Below are 22,034 nucleotides of genomic sequence, written 5' to 3'. Positions count from 1 at the left end.
GTCCTCATGCATTTATAATATCCAGGGATTTGACACATTTCTCCATGGACCAATCATAAGCAGATATTCCTCGACTGTGAGCCGTAGCCTCAGAAGATATCGAGGGGGCATATCCTCCCTCCCTCACCAAAATTCAGATTAGGCGCTGGCTGTTATGGGTATTTTTCAAATTATTAGATTTGCCGCCCCCAATCCTGAATGCATGGACACATCCTTCCCTGGACTCCTCCATTAGCATGTTATGAATGGATGAAATACAACATTAGCAAATCTACCTCCGATAAGGAGAAAATGTGCAAATGTATGCCGAAATTAATCTTTTCCTAACCCACTTAACGCTCGCAGACAACTGGAAGAGCATGACCATTTAAAAGCTGTATAATAATGAGTTCAGAATTACAATCTCTATAACCGTATTCATCAATGGTTTCATGCAATAACTTCTATCATGTCAAACAAATGAAACACAATAGTTTTTTTCAGGTTCACGTTGTGATTGTGGGCTGTGACGGGGAGGTGCAGGGAATTATGGGAGAATGCGGAGTCACTGGAGGCTCACCGTTTCCTCTGGCTGTACATGCGGTTGACTCGGTCCCACTCTGAGTTCAGCTGTGTCAGGGCATCAGATATCTGTGCCATCTCCTGTCTGGATGCTTCCAGAATCACATCCGGCTGGCGCTCATTAATCACTTCCACCCGCTCTCCCAGCCGCTCCAAACTCTCCTTTATATTCTAGAGACAGAGAACAGGACGTTATTATGCTCAACAGTGTAGCTTATGCACAGTAGACTGAAGCTTAGCAAGCTAGGTTCAAAGCAGTTTCCCCAATGCTTGTTCCAGCACACTGATATCTGGAGCTCTTGAACCCTGTCATGAATGAAAGGACTGTAGTGTGTGTCTGACCCTGAGCGCGTCCTCCTGGCTGGAGAAATCCTCAAACAGTCCTCCGCTGAGCTCTGAGGAGTTCAGGAGCAGCTCGTTGTCGGCCATGGCCAGCAGAACCTTATTAATGTCCAGCAGATAGTCGGACGGGGAGACGGACGCGAGGGATGACTCTGATCTCTGCGGAGGAGAAGACGGTGTTCTGGTGATACGAAGCTCCTGCAGAGAGACACAGAGAGAATATAGTGAATGGAGGAATGGAGCGTGTGCTTTCACACATTTAGCATTTGTTTACAATGCAACAGTGAACGAGATCTGTTGTGGGAACGCCAGCAAAGCAATTCGCTGTCAATAAGCGTGTTAAAAGTTGTGACAGGACCATAAACAGCCATAACACAGCCTCAAGCATTTCTGTAACGTAGACGTAACAGTCAAAACATGGTTAATGTAACCCAGCTGTAACATAGCCAATACCAATGATGTAACACAGCCCTAACGAAACCAATAATCAAAGCTGTAGAAATAGCCATAGTATAACTGTAAAACCACAATAGCAAAAAAACTATGCTGTAACAAAGTCGTAACAGCTGTAAATGCTACTGTAACACAGCTGTAACACAGCTATAAACATAACTTCAACTTAGCCATACCAAGGCTGTAACATAGCCATATAAAAGTTAAGACTTGTACACACCCTCCTAAAATGGCTCGTTCTAACACGCCCCAACATCTCTCCAATGATTAAGATTTGCATAACGCCGACCAGATGTTCACGCAAAGAAATAAATGGAGGATGAGGATTGTTTCATGAACCAGTAGCCTGCAATGCATCTGTGACACAAAGGCTGTTTCTATAAACTTGGGCAGTTCAAACATTGCAAGGACAGTCTGGCGCTTCTGACTCACAGCCTGTAAATAGATTATTTATATTTAAATAATTTGCCACTGTTGATTCAAATGTGAGTCTTGAGCATGGTTTTATGTTTATTTCTCGCAATGTGCAATGCAACGCATAAATAGACAGTATAAGTCATTATAATCAGTAATTATGTCCCCACTGGATGCAACAAATGCCTCGTTTTTAATGGGTTTTATTGGTTTTGTCTCATCTAGTGATGTCTGGATTGTGAACAAATCTTTCTATTTAACCAGATCTTCTTAGTGCTGAATCATCTGAACACGCGCTTGAGTCATTCGGTCATTCGGGCAATCACAACGCACTGGATAGCTGGCCAATCAGAGCACAGCTCGCTTTTCAGACCGATGAGCTTTGTAAAAACTGACGCATTTCATAAAGGTGCGGCATAGAGTAGAAAAATAATAATGTGTATTATATGGAAAATAATGTTTTTGAACCACATAAACACGTTGCATTGCACAAAATACACAAAATAATGTTCTTTTTAACAGCATCATATGACCCCTTTAAACACTGCTGTAGCTGTAAAATAGCCATAACACAACCGTAAAATACACAATCACAGCTGTAACAGCTATAAACTATAATATACAGCTGTAAACAATGCAGAAACATAGTAACATCCAAATAATTTGCCGCCCACCAGCTTTACAAATAGTAGCAGCCTAATATTTCTGAAAGAAACTTTGGGTTTTAGAATTTAAAAAGAGTTTTTGGTGTTATGTATAATAAACCGTTATCTGTCTCCAGAAAAGTTCATACTGCAATTTAACGGGTTTCATGTGTGAAAGTGGCTTGAAATTGAGAGCCGACGTTACGTGGCTGATGTGTTGAGAGCATGAAATGACCTTGTGGCCCGTCTGGAGCAGCAGGAGTCTCCTGCGGATGTCCTCTCTTCTGTCCTCATCAGGAACAGACATCAGCAGCTCCTCTCCTCTCCTCAACACCTCCTCAACATGAGCTTTCTCCTCATCCAGCTACAACACAAACACACGACGCTCTTACACCGCTGTGTTATAGGAGCAACAACTCACAGCTCACGTTTAAACATTTGCTGAAAATCTACTCACCCTCAGGCCATGCAGAATGAGTTTGTTTCTTCATCTGAAAAGATTTGTGGAAATGTAGCATTGCATCACTTCCTCATCAATGGATGCTCTGCAGTGAATGGGTGCCGTCAGAATGAGAGTCCAAACAGATGATAAGAACATCACAGTTACCCACAAGTAATCCACAGCACTCCAATCCATCAGTTAACGTCTTGTGACGTGAAAAACTGTGTGTTTATAAGAAACAAATCTGTCATTAAGACGTTTTTAACTTGAAACCACTGCTTCTGGCTGAAATATTAGTCCATAATCACACTTCCTCCAGGAAGAGCTCCACCTCTTGCTGTCCTCTCACATCAAAATCCACCACAGATTTGTGTAGACGGTGCTTGATCTGTGCAGATTTCTTTCCTGATTCAGACAAGCTGATTTTTTTCAGCGGAGGACGTGTTATTAAGAATAGAGGACTTATATTTTAGCCAGAAGCAAAGGTTTGACGTTAAAAGCGTCTTAATGATGGATTAGTTTCTTACAGATACAAAGCTTTTCACTTCACAAGACATTAACTGATGGACTGCAGTGGTGTGGATTATTTGTGATGTTTTCGGACTCTCATTCTGACGGCACCCATTCAGTGCAGAGCATCCATTGCTGAGCAAGTGATAGCATGCTAAATTCCTCCAAATCTGATCTGATTAAGAAACAAACTCGTTTACATCTTGGCTAGCCTGAGGGAAAGTAAATATTCAGGAAAATGTCATTTTTGGGTGAGCTGTTCCTTTAAATTACAGATATGTGAGTGGAGCTACGAAAAGTTATGTCATCTCACATCGTAAAAGGTCAAATCAGGTGTCAGCTGATGCTAGCTAGTAAATGTGCGTACCCTCTCGTCGTCAGGCGTGTGTGTTTTCTCCTGTCGCTGCAGGGCTCTGATAGTAGCTTGCAGGTCTGACTCAAACAGCTGTATCTGTGAGGAGGAGAGAAGAGGAGCAGACCTCCCATCTGTCACCTCCAGACCAGCAGACACCTGAACACACACACACACACACACACACTCAGCACTGGCTAATGAGAGCCTGTCCTGAACCAGCTCCACTCAGGCCTGAGCTGAGCCGCTGGAGTCGTACCTGAGCAGCGCTGATGTGCTGCGCCACCTTGTGGAAGTTACGGTTGAGGTCGGCCAGTTTGGGCTCCACCAGCTCTCTGCACACAGGCCCTCTGCTGGTCATCAAGATCACTGCCTGGTCACGAGCACGGTCCACACGCACACTCATTCCCTCCAGCTCACACAACACAGCCTGGCAGACACACACAGAGCAGAGGTAATGCAGCCATGTGTGTCAGTGAGACTAGAACAAAGCTTCAAAGTTTGTGTGTGTGTGTGTGTGTGTGTGTGTGTGTGTGTTTTCACCTTCATCATCCTCTCTTTCTCGACTGCAGGCATCTTCTCCATCTCATCCAGTCGTATCTCCGTCTGATAGAGCCATGTGCTGATATGAGCCAAATTCTCATCAAACACCTCCAGCTCACGCAAGTGATTCTACAACACACACACACACACACACACACACACACACACACAGCATGCATGATACAGCATCTCTACACAACATACATGCGATATATAATAGGTAAAAAAGTAGGACTGTCAACAGATTAAAAACATTTTTAATAATATCATTGTTTTGTAGTTACATGTAATTAATATGCATCTCTAAAACATCTAGTATTGCTGTATTGCATTTGATACCTCTTTCAAGAATTAGAAAAAAAAGATAATAATAATAAAGTAAGTAAAAGTTTACATTTTTTACGATTAGTTGAATATTAAACAAACGTCTATGAAATGTCGCCATTTAGATATTTATATGTAAATGCATGTGATAATGTGTGTACTGGTATATATATATATATATATATATATATATATTTTAGGGCTGTCAAATCATTAAATTTTTTTATCAAATTAATCAGAATTTTCAGTGGATTACACCTGAATCCTAACCATTTTTTTTTTTCTGAAATGCATACCAAAAGATAACAGGACACAGACCACATAATTTTCATGTATTGATTCATCAATATATGGTTATTTTTTTCTGAATTTCAAAATAGATCAAATTTACCTGAGCACTATATCAAACCATGCCATTTAACTACAGATAGTGTAAGAGTTTTAGGTGAACCAGTGGTTAAATATAGCCACATATCTATGAAATTATGCATAGAGAAACTAGAAAGAATGAACTCAGAAACACAAACATGCGCCCTCTCCACTCTGGGCACTCTTGTTTTTAGGAGGTGTTCATTTGCTCTGCCACAATACTTTAGGATCGATATTTTCACGTTCTGAAGACTTCAAGTGCCAGTAAAACCAAGTAAAAATGCATATGCTTTTCCAAACAGCTGTAATTTTCGCTGCATTGCATGTAGGCGTTCTGCGCATGCGCAGTGTGAAACCAGGCGGCTAGGAACTCGACCGGAAGTTGAAGTCGGCCGCGTGCCGCCATCTTTTAGCAGAACTTCACTTGCGTTAGCATTCCCATTGACTCCCATTCATTTTGGCGTCACTTTGACAGCGAATAACTTTACATCTGAGGCGTTTAAAGACTCCGTTTGTCCATTATTTATTTCTAAAGATACACGACAATGTATAAAGGGCTCCATTACCTTCTATGTTACATTATGGCCCCGTATAAACAGTTTTTATAAAAAATAGGCTAACGATTGCGTCATAACAACTCGGCTCTCTGTCGCATTACCGTACAGACAGGAGGAGAAGCTCGCAGGCAATTAACTTAATATGGCGTACTGGCGTTACATTTTAAAATACTATACAAAATAATTAATCAGAATACTCCTGCTCACTCACGACAAAGAACTCCCCGCTCAAGCTCGCCGTCTCTGCAAGATTAACGATGGCAGTTTGCACGCACAGCTACTAGAACATTTACATCTGTCAGACAGGTTGCTGACGTCATCAAGCTTCGTTTGAGTCTGCGCGTCAGAAACAGAAGTGCTAAAAAACGCTAAAAATGGGCTTCACTTGTCTCAATTGAGTTCCAATGGGGTCGCTGTGTCCATTTCTTTTACTGTCTATGTGTGAAACACAGGACGCTATAACAGGAAGAAGCTCCAGCGTATCAACTACCAAAGTCGTCTCTGTTTATCGAGCTTGGCATGAATGTATTTGAGAGTAACTGGGGTAAAACCTTAAGCTTCTTCTGTGTTTTCGGCACGGCGCTCGCCGCTGTTTTTTACTATCTTGAGAATTGAGAGATCGATGAGACTTTCCTGAGCTGAATAATTTGTCACACTGCGCATGCGTGAAATGCGTTAAAAAATTTGACGTAATTAACAACAAACAACTAATTAACGTCATTAACGCGCTATTTTTGACAGCCCTAATATATATATATATATATATATATATATATATATATATATATATATATATATATATATGGTTTATGAGGACACAGATGTGTATAATGACATGGGTTATACAATGTAAACATGGTTTATGAGGACACTTCCAGTGTCCCTGTAAACCTAAAGGCTAAAACTGTGTTTTATGAAATAAAAAAATTATCAGTAGTTTCCTGAAGTTTATGTGTAGGGTTGGTGTAAGGTGATAGAAAATACAGTTTAAATAAGTATAAAAAAATTACGCATATGAAGAGTACCCGTAAACCTTGAATGCAGGTGTGTGTGTGTGTGTGTGTGTGTGTGTGTGTATCATGTGCTGCTAAGCTTCTAATCAGTCTTGACGAATCACACAGAACCGAATGAAGCAGTAGTTGGGATGATGTGAACCGAAGGAGTTGACTGCGTGATGTAAGTTGAAGCAGTCCCTCACCAGAACAGCATTGAGCCAGTCCTCGATCATTGTGTGCACACGCTCCCAGTCTTCATTGAGCACAAACAGCTGGTCCTCCAGCTGAGCCTCGCTGCCCTCCACTAAAGCCTGCAGGGCGGCGCTGTTCTCCATCACCACAGACAGAGCGCTCTTCTTGAGCTCAGACTCCTTCAGCAGGCCCTGCAGACAAACACTCATGTAACACACACTCAGTGTAAAGCCTGCCTGAGCGAGCGGCTGTCAGACACACTCACGTTGGCCCATGTGATCTCCGTCTCGATGTCGTCAGGCATGTGTCCTGTGCTGAGCTTCTCTTTCAGCGGGGTCTCAGTGTGCCTCATCCAGGCCTGCAGGGCGGCGCTGTCCTTCTGCAGCCGCTGAGACAGAGACAAGGCCTTCTCCAAACCCTGCTTCCCCTCAGTCACCTAATGACACGGACAACAGGTGTTTATGGCAAATTACACTGAAGTAGCTTTCGCAACTCATTTTAGTTTTGTAATGCGATGTATTTCTGAGTGAAAAATTTAGGACGAGGCTTGATTTTGATCACTGGAAACTGCTTACATTGGCGTTTTAGAAATGTGTGTGTAAAATGTGCACGCACCTGAGCTCCCAGCTCATTGTAGAGTAATTTGAGGGCGGTGAGTTGTTCATCCATTCCTTTAGGATTTTCTGTCTGCTGTTTCTGTACGATCTGTCTTCCTGTTTTAATCACCGTCTCCACCTCCAGTTTCACCTCGCTCAAGATCTTATACAGTTTCTGCATTCATAAAGCACAAGCAGTGTGAGGTGTTTCAGTGTTGTTACTGTTAAACCAACTATTGAAAATCTTAAAATAAAATAAAATAAAATAAATAAATAAATAAATAAACAAAAATAAAATAGAAAAAAATAAAATAAAATAAATAAATAAAATAAATAAAATAAATAAAATAAATAAAATAAATAAAATAAATAAAATAAAATAAAATAAAATAAAAATAAATACATAAATAAAAATAAATAAATAAAATAAATAGTTGCCCTGGAAACTCTGAAACAAATAAGTTGAAGTAATAAAATTAAATTTACCAAAACTCAAATATAAATAAGGCTATATAGAAATATATAATATATTGTATTATGTAAACTACAATTAAATTGAAACTATAAACAAAGCCAATTCAAAATATGAATGTGTACTATAATAGTACAGAATTAATAGTTGAATAAGAGTGGTGTGTTTTCTCACCATGCATCCGTTCAGGTGGGTCTGGATCTCCTCTGGTTGTGTGTCGTTCAGGTCCAGGATGTGAAGTTCAGCTTTAGCGTTGTCCAGAATCCTCTTGCAGTCCAGCATCCTCTGCTCAAAGTTGGCTGGTTTCTGGAACAGCTGGAATTTTGTACTAATCTCACGGAGTTTCCGCTAGACAGAACAGAAATACACAAGTGCCAATTTTGTTAACGTTCACAGAGGAAAGGCTGGGCATTAAACACCAAACGACTGAAGATCAGACATTACTAGACTGATGATAACTGATTAACAAACACCACAAACTCACACAGAAACAGGCGCCTTGTTGACGCATATCAAATTAAAGCATTACGTGTTCTACAACTGGCTTAAAACATATAGCATGTATGAAATTTACCAATCATATTTTAAAGTGAAGCGAAAAAAAATCTGGGCAAAAGTCATGTAGTGTATTCCAGTTTGTAGGTAAATATATTTGTTTTGGGTTTTTTTTCAAAGTGGGTATTTGTTCCAACCTAGAAAGCATGCAAATAAAAACATTAAAGGTTTACAAATATGCAGAGCAGAGTTATTAGTATCAACTAAAACTGAACCAAAACCTAAAACTGGTCCTGAAATAAATTAAATAGTCATATAAAAAACAAGACAAAAACCTAATAAAACATCAAAAGCACATAACAAAGTTACAAAAAATGTAACTAAAAAAGCAAATTGAAAATGAATAAAAACTATTAAAAAAGCATATAAATAATACTAAAATGACACTTGCACAGAATGAAATCTCAAAGCCTGATGAATTACTAAATCAGGGTGATGTATGACAAAAACAGTCTGGTGATTTGCATTTCCTCTCCGGTCCTGCGGGGGCAGTACTGTGTCTCACCTGTAACTGGTCCAGGAGGGTTCCTCCTCGCACTGGTTTGCCCTCTGGGACGGTTGGAGCTACGTTACCTACGTTCCTCCTCCTCAGATCCGCCAGTGTGGCCTCATGGGCCGCGATCTCGCCCTGAATGACCTGCATTCAGAGCATTTTCAAAGTTAAACGCCAAAGAGTAAAAGACTAGTAAAAACTACTAAACCCCTCTGAGGCACTTCATTCAGTCCTGCTTTAGTCAAATCATGACGGTCCAGTCCACAACTAATCCAATCGTATGTGCATAAATGCAAATATTTCCTAAAAAAACAGCCAGTACAAACAGTGTGATGCAGTCAGGACTGATGCACAGGCTTCCCCTGAAATATGATTGACACAGTCAGAGAAGATGCCGACCGTGACCGAAATGCTTCTTCAGCTGTGAATAAGGAGTGTGTGTGTTTATACCTGAGCTTCCTGTGGCAGCTGTGAATAAGGAGTGTGTGTGTTTATACCTGAGCTTCCTGTGGCAGCTGTGAATGAGGAGTGTGTGTGTTTATACCTGAGCTTCCTGTGGCAGCTGTGAATGAGGAGTGTGTGTGTTTATACCTGAGCTTCCTGTGGCAGCTGTGAATGAGGAGTGTGTGTGTTTATACCTGAGCTTCCTGTGGCAGCTGTGAATAAGGAGTGTGTGTGTTTATACCTGAGCTTCCTGTGGCAGCTGTGAATAAGGAGTGTGTGTGTTTATACCTGAGCTTCCTGTGGCAGCTGGAAGGCGTCGACGCGGTCGGTGAGGTACGAGGTGAGCGTCTGGTCCAGCTGCGTCAGGGACGTCTGTAGTGTTTGTAACACCACCTCGTTCTCTCTCAGAGTCCCCAACTTCTGCTCCAGACACATCTGACGTGCAGCAGCCTACAACACACACACACACACACACGAGTCTAACACCGCACATCTGACGTGAATCTGAATCAGTTCTGGTGAATCATTTGATCTGAAGACAAACACACCAGCTGAGTCAGTTCTTGGTAGCGTGAGTTGAAGCTCTCCAGTTTCTCGCTGATGAGTTCATCCAGAATGCCTCCGTCGATGAGAGTCTGGGCCAGCTCTCGGATCTGAGTCCTGTTATCACCCGGATGACGCACAACCGACTCCAGAGACTGAAAGAGACATGTTTACACCATCAATAGATATTAACAACAACTCGGGATCCGATCACTCACACCACAATCAGACGTAAACAAAAAACATATCATATCATATTTGTAACACTTAAGGTTCAGTCACATTAGCAATGTTTCAGGGGCGAAAAAGACCCATTGTCAATAGTGTAGCACACTTTCAAACCAAGCAGCTTTCTGTTGATCAATTTGTCTGAGCAATTTGAACTCATTGCAAAATCTGCATGGGGTAATATTCATGTGAATACATATTGAAATGGCTGGAATTTGACTGAACAAGCTAAGCCAGGTCTTTAGCATGAAAGCCGTTACCTCCAGAGCCTCGCTGACAGACTCTGTGTTTTCTGGGACGCTCTCAGTGGCTTGAACTTTCTCCTCCAGCGTGTTCAACCAGCCAGACTCCACGTCCAGATCCTGCAGCAGCTCGATCCAGCAGGACCACACCTCCTGAACATCAGTGCACACACTCGGATGAACATCGAAACAGGAACCAACCCAACCACATCTGTCCGATCGCACAGCATCCTCTCTGTGTGTGTGTGTGTACCTCCAGTGTGTGGCACTTGCTCTTGAAGCGATCGCAGAGTTTCTGGTAGTTGAGCAGCACCTCAGTGAGCTCAGGGCTCAGGTCGGGACCACCAGGGGGCGTCTTACTATTCAGAACATTAATGTTGTCCTTCATAATCTTCACACGCACTTCCTTCTGTAACACATCGTCTTTAGCCCTCTGAAACACACACAGAGAAGCCATCTTCTATGAGGGTCAGACAAGGAGGAAAAATATATATATATATATGACTTTGGCAAAAAAAAAAAAAAAAAACTATTTTCAGAGATTCAGGGAAAAAAGTAACTATTAAAATAATACAGAATTTAAAAAAGACTGTTTGGCACTCACAATGTGCTCAAAATGTGTTTTAATCACACAAAGGTGCAACTTTACATTATCTTTCACTAATCAATGACTAATAAATTATATAATGCTTAAAATATATATTTTTTATGTATCAAAAGAAAACATGAAAACAGCAGTCTTACTGTATTGATACTAAAACTGTTAAAAGTCCTATTCTTTAAAAAAAAAAAAAGTGCTAAAATAAATTAAAACATTTTACATGAAAAACACGAACACTAGAAATGCTGCCTTTGCATCTAACTGAAATAAAACTAGTTAAGTACTAAAATTACTAAAACTGAGAAAATAAAATTTAATCTAAATAGAAATATAAAAACAAAATAAGAATGACAAAGCACATTAAAAAAAACGTAAAAATTAAAAAACTAAAAAATGTATATAAAAACAATTACATTAAATGCTATTATAGTATATAAACTATTATACTACAGTATATACTACTATGCTATATACTAAAATAGCATTGTGAAATACATTAAGTAGAAATCCACATTAATAAACATTACAATATATAATGTGTAAAATAATCATCTGATGCTAAAAAGGACTTTTCCAGCTCTTCCTACAGACCTTCATCTCCTGCAGCGCCTCCTCCAGCTCCTCGGGGCTCTTGTACTCAAAGTCTCTCATGAGAAACTCCTCGTCCACTTGAATCATCCACTCGCGCATCTCCGCCACGTCTTTCTTCAGATTCACCACTCTCTCCTGACCGTCACTCGCACGCTCCTCTCGCCTCAGCAGCTGCAATCAAGATTGACCACGCTTAGACCCACATCAGTGTAACTTGACGTATTGCAGAAGAGAAGAGGCTGGGAAGCGGGTTGCTGTATAGTTTTTACTTGAATCAGCCACCTCTCGTATGAGTTCTGCCCTTAATGCCATTGCAGTCAGTGTTCGGCAGCACTAGATGTTATCTTTCGCACCTCTTTACTGAGCGTGTCCCAGCGCCTCTGACTGTGGTCCAGCTCCGTCTGCCCCCAGCTGACCAGACCATGTACTGAGCTCTTCTGCACGGCCGTCACGTTCTCCCTCATCTGCTTCAGAGACGAGTTCACGCTGTCCATCTCACTCACCAGCTCCTGCACAAACAGCACGGACAGCTTTGGTGTTGCTGAGGGAATTTCTCAACCATCAACTTCAGCTGATTTCTCAACCAGTTTAAATTATGTTTAGAAAACCAGCTCGGGTCCACCACCAGCTCAGCCACGGTGGGCCTGCTGATAAACCAACTAAACCAGGGTCAAACAGCTAGAAACTAAGCTTTATAACGGCAGTGAATGGGTGTTATCTTTCAGTAGTCCAGAAGAAGTCCAATAAAGTGCATCCATCCATAATAAAAAAGTCTCCCAGATGGAAAAAATGTCGGAGGATTTCAATAAAAGCCAAGAGGAGACTCCTGTAAATAAATGTTGGTTCTCGCGAGACTAGCATATTCTCATCAGAGCTATGATGGATGGATGCGCTCTATTGGACTTCTTTTGGACCATTGCAAAATAACACCCATTCACTGCCATTATAAAGCTTGGAAGAGCCAGGACCATTTTAAATAAAGGCCTAACTCCGATTGGAATCTTCTGAAAGAAGAGAATCGTATACACCTAGGATGGCTTGAGGGTGAGTAAATTATGGGCTAATTTTAATTTTTGGGTGAACTACTGTATCCTTTTAAAAGCAATTTATTGTTTAAAGTGGAGTTTTTAAATCGTAGAGCTCATGGAAGCATATAGCAATGATCATATGCTTTCTTAAAGGAAAAGTTCACCCAAAAATGAAACTTTGCTGTTCATTTACTCACCCTCAGGCCATCCAAGAGTCAAGAGTCATTTATTTGTGATTTTTGGCAGAGTTGCACTGCAATTGAAATGCTTGTGACGAAGCTCAGATTTACAGACTCAACAGGACTGTTCACACAGATAGTAAACATGACCATACACACAGACAGGTGGAGGGCTTTGGTATATCAAAGTGGCATGCTGTTCGCAGACCTAAAAGTTTCTCAATCAAAACTCACTTTCAGATGCCTCAAAATGAGCTGAAATACCGGACTTTATAATCCTGTGATGAATGAATCATTCAGTCCTCGTTCCTCCAACAGTCACTAAACTGAGGTAACAGTTCGACTCGGACCGAAGACTGATGAGTCACTGATATGCGCATACATGAACCAAACACTTGAATGAAGGGGCCAAATGAACATCTCAGTGGTTTCTCATTATTTAAGTAAAAAGATGAGCTGATGAAAACTAGGTTTATTCACTTTATATGATTGTAAGACGTCCATGTTCCACATCATTATAAGGTGTTTTAATACTACAATAGCATACACATTATGTTGTTGCGTGATTACACAAAAAAAACTAGTAAATTGAACCAGTCCATTGAATCAAACTGTCGAAAGATCCAAAGAAAATATTTTTTTTAATATTTCCCCATTGCCTGAGGCTCTGGATTTCAGGTAATAGTGTTCAGTTTCTTGCACAGACCGATTGTTTCACTTCATAACACCTCAATATATCATCAGGATCCACAGGTGTTCATTTAGTGCTTTCTGAAAAGCATTTTTGACTCTCAAAGTGTAGATAACCACTGACATTTTTTTGTATCCCAAAGGACCACAGTTTCAGCAAAAAATCTTCTCTATTCTACTGAGGAAAAAAAAGTCACTTACATATTTGAAGGCCTGGGGGGAGAAGTAAATAAATAACAGCAAATTTTGTTTAGCCCTTTAATTGCAGTTTGTTGTGTGTTTTTATATTGTTATGAGAGGAAAGCATGCAGCATATATTTTAGAGATGCATTGATTGCAATTGTCTTGGCCGATTCTGATGGCCAATTGTTTTGTAAGTGTGATCTGCCGATACCGATTTTTGAAGATTACGATGTTTCATATAAAAATAAAGATCTATTTTTCTTCAACACAGCGTTTTATTTTCATAAAAAAGGCAGTAATAAAATAAGAACAAATAAAAAAAATTGCAAACAACTGCGCAAATAAATGCAATAGAATAAATAGAGAAATAAAACTACCTTTTTCATGTTAAGTAAGTTTTTATTCAGGTAAGAAATCACTTCAAAAATTAAATACAAATTAATGATAACTATTAAAGTTATACAACATCTTGAGTCAAGAGCAGCAAGTGATTTTGTTTGTCTTTTGTTCTTTGATTAACCTGACAGACAGCAGCAGGAATATTGGACTGCGGTCCCTTTAAGAGTTTATCCAGGGACCCAGTATACTTTAACACAACGCATGTTCTCTTTCTCACCTATTTATCGTTCCAAAACTGACTGTGTTTAACTTGATACTCGCCAAAACGGGTATTTTGACATCATTTTCTGTGTATTTGAACGTTTTAGTATTCATTTGAGTGGGAACATGCAACTCATTTTGGTATTCGTGGCTCACAAGCTGCTTGACACACAGATAAGAGGTGTGTGAGAGAGAAGGGGTCGTCAGAGAGAAGAGAGCGAGAACACGCAGCTGACATGACGTTATTGCCTGTGCCGCTGGTAACAAAATGGATCGGCTCAAAATCTGAAAGTAGTAAGTCTGATCCCTGGCCGATCGATCAGTGCATCTCTTATATATTTACATATTCATCTACATATTCATAGGGATGTTCACTAACAGTAAACCACTGCAATATATATATATATATATATATATATATATATATATATATATATATATATATATATATATATATATATATATATATATATATATAAAAATGTAAAACCTCTTATTACCCCTAAACAAAGAACAAAAAAGAAGTATATGGAACCTTTATTCAACAGTACCCTACCACATGAATGACTTATCGAGCGAGTTGACCTCTGACCTTGCACTGGTTGACTTCTTCCTGTAGTTTGTCAGCTTGGCTGAAGCCGCTAGCGTCTCGAGACAGCAGCTCATCAGCAGCATTCAGCCAGCGCTCCACCTCCTCACGCTTCACCTGATCCACATCAACACCACCGTCAAAACACACCACACACATGCAAAGACAAGCATCTCAATCAGCCTGAGGGCACAGCTCTCACCTTTGTGTCCTTCATGCTACCCAGAATGCACTGCAGCATGCTGAGCTGATCCTGGGCGGCCGTGGAGAGCTCAGTCCAGGCCTGCTGCTCTGCTGCCTCCGATGCCTCCTGACCCTGCTGCAATATCTCAGCACAGAGAGCCTAGAACAACAGAGGAGTCCCGAGGAGTCATCAGATCAGTCAAATCTACAACACTCACTGTAGGAACTCAGACTGAATGCCCTGCCAAGTTATGATTTCACTTTCTCATCAACTGACTTGGGTAGGCAGGTAAACAACAGTTTATAAACTAGAGAAACTAGAGAAACGTGTCATTAATATAATAGATACTATTACGTGATAGTAGGAAAAACACCTTTGTTTTAGTAAATCTTTTTGTTAACTGAAATACAGCGGAATATGAAAATATGAATACTACATGAAAAACCACTTAAAAATAAGAGTTGTCAAAATTACTGACAAATAACAGTAATACATTTAAGTTGGAGTAAAGTAATTAAACTGAAATAAAAATAAACAGAAATCTATATTTAAAGAGTTCTACTAAAAAAATGACAAAGGTACAACAAAATGACTAAAGAAACAAAAAATGAAAATGTAAAACAAAGCTAAAAAACTATATTTTAATATTAACATGAATAAATACTATAATAATATATAACACTAAAACAACACTGTAAAAAAGTAATATATAATAAAATAAAATAAAATAATCAAGTTCTTCTGAGCCTGATTTATATTTATGGGTAATTATTGTTATATGACAATAAATCCATAATGCATACCAAATATCATTAAAGACCATTATAACTAAGTTTGAAGGTTAGCAAGTATCTTTGAAATATCAGATAATCAGATTATATATATATATATATATATATATATATATATATATATATATATATATATATATATATATATATATATATATATATATATATATATATATATTATATATATATATATATATAATATAAAAATAAATCACTAAAATGTTAAGTATATTTTTATGACATGACAAATACTGTTGAGACTTGGATATGCTGGTTTTGGTTATGGTTGAAAACTAATGTTGGATGTGTACACATGGAGCCAAAGTGTTAGGAGGCTATGTTTTTACTTTGTTGGTTACTGTACACATTCACAAAATACTGTTGAAAATGTACAAACGTTTACCAACTCATTTCTGCCAAATTCATTATTTATCATTCACTGCCATGCATATAGGATCATTGTTAAAAGTGCAGTACTTCTTTCACACCCGCAGATGGAGACACAACTCCACCCGAAAAACCTCCAAAGATCCCTTTCACTCCCTCTGAAGAAAGAAGTCACGGCTAAGATAGCGATTCTGCTTCTCACAGTCCTTGTATATGACAGACATTTCATAAGTGGATGTAGGGTCATATTCTGGCTGTTTGTGCAGACGTCCATCTGAAGCCCTTCTGTGCCACGTGGGCAGTGCCCGGCGCACCTCATCTCTCCAGACTGAGGCCAGAGATGAACACAGCAAAGGATAAATATTTGTAGAACTTTAAACAAATACCAGCCAGCGTTTGCTCTCTTTGGCTTGTTTTGCCATCTTAGTCATTGGCTTTCTTCCCATCCTTCATGGAGATAAAGAAAGAAACTCATATGTCAGCTAAAGGACTGAACACATGGATCAAGTGGAGATTCAAACAGAGAATCAACATATGGCACGATGCTAGACTAACACATCAAACACTCGCAGATTTGACAAGCAGGTTCCTCGTCAAGCGCCAAACGAGAGGAAAACTGGCTTCAGATGCCCACTTTCCACAAGTTAGTATGATTCTTTAGGATCTACATGAAATGACGGTAACATGCTTTGGTTAAAATTCCTCAATGGTCGTGTAAAACGAAGCAGCTCTGTTCACAGCGAGTTGTTTCAGTTCATGTCTCTTTAAATGCTAATGAGCTCTGCTCACCCCGCCCCTCTCTTGGGTGTGACCCGTGCTGGCGTGGACTCCATATATGGTTTGGAGGTGGTCTTATTCAAATAGCTAGCTATCTACTATAGACACCTGCTCCAGATTGAAACAACTCGCTGGATGACACCGTTTCAGACTCGGCCCATAACAAACTGGCAAATTGCAAAAAAGTAAAAAAAAAAATAAATAAAAAAAAGTGAACATTTCATCCGATGTCCCCTTTCATTATATTGTTAATGTAAAAATACAAAGTACACAATACCTGAAAAGTGTCTCAACATTAAAGGTGCTGTATGTAAGATTTTGACTCTACTAAAGCATAAAGATACCATAATATGTTTGCGGATATTTAAGAAACATGCTACGTTAACATACTTGTTCATCTGAAAAACAAGACTACAGTCAGTTATTCTCCTTTGAATATGTGCGTCCCGGGCCAGAACGTCTGTCGTTGTTTTGGTCTGTGAAACGCGCCCACTACCAGTTTACCCAACTGTATTTCAGCACCCCGGGTTGACAGTTGGCAGAAAACCAAATTCTTTCATCGTTAAGTGCGCTCGTTCCTGTTGGTGTTGTCAATCTGGCAACCTGTGTGTGCGTCAATTCTGAGGAGGACAGGACGGGTGAAAAAACAAAAAAAACTCCAATATTTTAAATTTATACTGCAATACCTAGTTCAACCAATTTAGTGAAGAATTTGTCTCATTTCAGAGCAGCATTGCCTCACAAAATTCAGGTACGCTTACATTCACCATTGTTCTGCAGATTTTCATGGACAGATTCCAGTCATTTCAACAGGAATCCACTCGATCGGGAATTTCAAATAAGGGCGAAAGATTTCCCCACACAGATTTTGAACCGGGTTCAAGTTGTGCTTCATCAACAACACTGACCACAGACAATGGACCTCTGACTTCTGGACTTGCATACTGGATCAAACACACACACACACACACACACACACACACACCTGAGCTTTGATGAGTCCCTGCTCAGCCGTGGTGATGTCTCTGATATCAGCGCTGACTGTGTTCAGTCCGGACCCCATCTGCTGCAGCGCTCGGGACCCCTCCAGCCTGGACAAAACTACAGACACAAATCCATCAGTCCATCCACCCAAAAACCATTCCGACTGATTCAATAAAAATCAACATTCTTAAAGGGAAGTATAATTTTGATGCTGTAACTGGTCACCATTTCACACTTTTCACCACATTTTAGAAGTTTTGCATTTTTTATATTTTCACAAATATTCAGTCTTTCAATGACAAATAATATAAGCTCATAAAAATGCATGATATGACGTATGATGATATGAAGATTATATTTAGCTTTACACAAAGTCAGCTAAGTAAACGTGTGTGTGTATATTCAGCTAAACTTGTGGCACAAAACGGCCCCAGAAGTTCAGCATTGTTCTGAGACATCGTTGAATGCTCTACTGTATATTAGGAAAAAAATGTTTTAAAGAAAGAAACATTGTGTTATTGCCACCGTCAATTTTTATCTGGAAACAGTTTTTCAGAATGGGGTCAGTCTATAGTTATTAGCTTTATGTAAAACAATAGAAGTCTATGGTGTGTCCTCATTTCCAAGGTTAAACACTGATGTCCTCGTATTTCGAGCTCTATCTAGCATGCACACACAGGTTTATCGGTGTGTAAAAGCTTTCTCGTGGGCCACACTGACATAAATAGACCGCTCTCTCTCACTCTGGTTCAGCTCTTGTTGGTTCCACAAATGGTTTACCTGTTGCGTAAGTCACTATTTCAGAGAATAAAACTGAAATAAACAAGAGAAACTGAGGTACTGCTCCCCTTGGCACCGACTCAATTCTTCTAAAACCTCAGTGAGCCTCAATCTTCCTGTAGATCTGCTCCGAAACATAGTCAACTGCCAACAGAGGCATTATCTTAAGCTCACAGTTGGACTCACAACACAAAACCAGACGTTTTTTTATTCAAAAGTCTGCATTTTATAAGGGAAAGAACTTGGCTCTATGGTGGATGTAGTTTGTCTGGATCACATTCAAATTCAATAGAACAGACTTTTTTTGTCAAAAGAAGTACCTACTCAAGACAGAAAGGGATTTTGTACGCAGCCTTGCGCTTTTACTGAAAGGCAGGACTTACATCCCTTAGACATTATGGTGTATTCTGTTAATATTTTAATCATGTCTATTTCTATGTGGCATTATTACTTATTTAAAGAGGTTTTTATGAGGTTTATAAACTCATGAGGTGGCATTTCAGTCCGTATCCCGCCTAATGGACAGCTCGCAAACTTTAATGGTAGTTTTTTGTCATTTTTGGAGCTTGACAGAACCAGCTACACTGTATTTTACAGTATGGAAAGAGCAGGCTGGACATCCTTCCAAATTTCTCCTTCCGTGTTCGAAACATGAACCATCATATGCATTGGAATGACATGAGGGTGAATAAGCAATGACATTCTGTCTCCAGAAGCGATTCAGTCTTCATTTCTCTATACTTGTAGTTTAGAAAGAAAAGCTCAACTACCAATTTTCTAAATCCCAAGTTCCCTCAAATTGCAGGCTGGAGCGACATTCTTTAAATGCTATGTGTAGGGGCTGTAATTTGGCAGTGTATACCTGTGGTGATGTCCTGCTGCCGTGTCTGGAGCTCCTGAATGGTTGTGCTGTGGCGTGATGCCAGCGCTGTCACACTGGACCTCGTGGTGTCAGGGGCTCCGGGTTCTGCGGCCAGACGCTCCGTCTGAGAACACAGATCTTCCACCTGTGCCTGAAGCTTTTCCAGCTCTGCTATACGAGCCTGAAACACAAACACAGCACACGTTCGCTCTATTAACAACTCAGCAAAATTACTACAAAGATTACTACAATCTTAAAGAGAAAGGTTCTTTGCTGGCATCAATATGAAGAACTTTTCATGTAAGAGCATCCATGGAACCTTTGCATTACACAAAATATTCTTTAGATCATTAAAAAGATGCTTATTTTGAGAACAGGTTCCCTAAAGAACCTTTGGTGATCATCAGTTCTTAAAAGAAAATTTTTTCTTAGTGTGAACATCCTTAATAATCTGAAGAATTATTTATGTTTTTATTATTTATTTCACTATTTTGTGTGATGGAAAGGTTCTATGGATGTTGACGGCTCTTTGTGGAACCATCAATGCCAATAAAGAACCTTTATTTTTAAGAGTGTATGGAATCAATATAAGGCCTTATTTATACGCAAAAAAAAATTTGTTTTGCAAATGGAAATTAAAGTATTGGGGAAAATAAATTAGCTTTCTGCAAACTAAAACGAAGAATGTATTTTTAAGAACGCTTCTGTGCGCTGGCGTCCTGCCACAAGTTAAGAGATTTTAAACAAACACTTGCAGTTAACCAAATGAAACAATACACATTTTAATGCTATAAAAGTGTGCACTTCGAGAGAAATAAACAGCAGATGTTCATGTTAACAACTTCTTTAACTTGAGCAAACGCTGCTAATACACAGACATTTGTTAATAAAGTAAATAAAATGAAAACATGAATGTTTTAATGCTATCGAATAAAAATAAACGATCCACTCAAAACTCTCTGCTCATCATGACAGGACCTGGATCAGTGAGCTGCGTCTCGGGCCGATGACGTCACTTCCAGGGAGGCATGTTGTACACGCCCCCGTCCATTGACTCCGCCCCCACATCAAAACAGTGCCACAAAGAGAGACGTGCAGAAAAATGAAGCGCAAAGGAAAAACGGCATCGCAAGCTTAAACTACATTAACACGCAAAATAAAAGCAGCGTTGCAAATAAATTAATAGATCTGACCATGGAAAATATGTATTGCAAAATCATTGTTTCATTGTTTCATTTGTATTTTGCAATTCTTAATTTTAGTTTGCAAAAAGCACATTTATTTTCCTCAATACTTTAATTTTCATTTGCAAAACTTTTTTCTTTTGCAAGACTTTTTTTTTTTTTTTTTCGCGTGTATGTGTATATATATATATATATATATATATATATATATATATATATATATATATATATATATATATATATATATATAAGGCGTTATATTGACTCTATTAGAGTGGACCGTTAGATTCCAGTTAACATCTAATTTAAGGAAATCATCTGGTATTTGACTGACCTCACAGTCGTCTTTGAGTGTCTGGAGTTCCTGCTGGTTGTTTTTTGCTCTAAACCCTTCTGTGGAGATCAGCCATTTCTCCGGTTCCTGCAGGACTCCATCTAGAGCCTTCAGTCTTGACTGAAGCGCTGCCACCTGCTCTAGTACTTGAGCTCGGTTCCTCAGATCCTGGATCAGGTTCTGACAGCTCTCCCATTCTTCACGCACAGAGTCCAGGGCAGAACGGGCCTCCTCTGAAGACAGACCTTCTATAAAGACAGATGGAGTCGTTTTAATCAGTAGGAGAAAACAGGCACCATCATTTATCTTGAGGAAATCATCCACATTCTCCTACCTTTCTCCAACCGTTCAATCATCTTCTCTCCTTTCTGCACTACCTCTTTCACTGCCCCCTCGTTTTCAGCAAGCTCCACCCGCAGCGTCTACAGAGATGGGGCAAATATATTCAGTAGTCCAAATATATGAAGAGGTAAATGTTAGTGTTATAAGAAGTCACCTGTAGTTTTTCCTTCAGACCAGGCGTCTCTCCAGCAGCTCGGGCGGATGACTTCCATGCAGCCAGCCGTGACAAAAGCTTGGCAACATCAGTTTCAGCTCTAAAAAACACAAACACATCATATCAGGGTTCACATGAGAGCAGTGTGTGAACTGAAGTGTGTGTGTAAACACTGTATAGCTTATGCTAATGGTTCCCAAATGTGCTCGCTATGAACACAGCCATCACCGCATGATGTTATCCAATATTTCTGTAGTGCACTTTTTTACTTCTATGTTTTGCAGCCTAAAATGACTGAATTTGCTGTGGCTTTTCTCAAATTGTTTTTTTTTTTTTTTACACACATTAAAATAGTATTATCAGTGATTGCATTCACTCAAAATATTTAATCCAGTAAAATACTGTACTTATTTAAATCTAACCTACTAGTGAGATCATATACATTCATTGTTATGTGTATATAAATTCTCAGTTTGTCCATAAGCAAAGCTACGGATCAGTTGAGCAGCGGCATCTTTTAGGA

General features: G+C 39.5%; 1 protein-coding gene across 5 annotated transcripts in view; it reads right to left on the bottom strand.

Moving 5' to 3' along the window:
* LOC113068683 (utrophin) overlaps positions 1 to 22,034 on the bottom strand; it is a 208,062-nt gene that overhangs the window by 122,494 nt on the left and 63,534 nt on the right. For all 5 annotated transcript variants that reach the window (XM_026241497.1, XM_026241501.1, XM_026241499.1 and 2 more), the window contains 24 exons: positions 21,512 to 21,611; positions 21,350 to 21,437; positions 21,016 to 21,263; positions 19,498 to 19,678; positions 17,857 to 17,972; positions 14,935 to 15,075; positions 14,736 to 14,849; positions 11,817 to 11,972; positions 11,464 to 11,634; positions 10,525 to 10,704; positions 10,290 to 10,424; positions 9,807 to 9,956; positions 9,547 to 9,708; positions 8,827 to 8,958; positions 7,941 to 8,114; positions 7,314 to 7,469; positions 6,964 to 7,134; positions 6,710 to 6,889; positions 4,262 to 4,390; positions 3,978 to 4,148; positions 3,734 to 3,877; positions 2,650 to 2,778; positions 904 to 1,101; positions 560 to 732 (listed from right to left, as the gene is read on the bottom strand). In XM_026241497.1, coding sequence (XP_026097282.1) covers positions 560 to 732; positions 904 to 1,101; positions 2,650 to 2,778; positions 3,734 to 3,877; positions 3,978 to 4,148; positions 4,262 to 4,390; positions 6,710 to 6,889; positions 6,964 to 7,134; positions 7,314 to 7,469; positions 7,941 to 8,114; positions 8,827 to 8,958; positions 9,547 to 9,708; positions 9,807 to 9,956; positions 10,290 to 10,424; positions 10,525 to 10,704; positions 11,464 to 11,634; positions 11,817 to 11,972; positions 14,736 to 14,849; positions 14,935 to 15,075; positions 17,857 to 17,972; positions 19,498 to 19,678; positions 21,016 to 21,263; positions 21,350 to 21,437; positions 21,512 to 21,611 — 3,699 coding nt within the window. The remainder of the gene's footprint in view (positions 1 to 559; positions 733 to 903; positions 1,102 to 2,649; positions 2,779 to 3,733; positions 3,878 to 3,977; positions 4,149 to 4,261; positions 4,391 to 6,709; positions 6,890 to 6,963; positions 7,135 to 7,313; positions 7,470 to 7,940; positions 8,115 to 8,826; positions 8,959 to 9,546; positions 9,709 to 9,806; positions 9,957 to 10,289; positions 10,425 to 10,524; positions 10,705 to 11,463; positions 11,635 to 11,816; positions 11,973 to 14,735; positions 14,850 to 14,934; positions 15,076 to 17,856; positions 17,973 to 19,497; positions 19,679 to 21,015; positions 21,264 to 21,349; positions 21,438 to 21,511; positions 21,612 to 22,034) is intronic.

Source organism: Carassius auratus, linkage group LG48F, assembly GCF_003368295.1.
Source record: "Carassius auratus strain Wakin linkage group LG48F, ASM336829v1, whole genome shotgun sequence".
Classification (NCBI taxonomy): Eukaryota; Metazoa; Chordata; class Actinopteri; order Cypriniformes; family Cyprinidae; genus Carassius; species Carassius auratus.
Note: the sequence above shows the minus strand (reverse complement) of the source record. Positions and strands in the feature narration are given on the sequence as shown.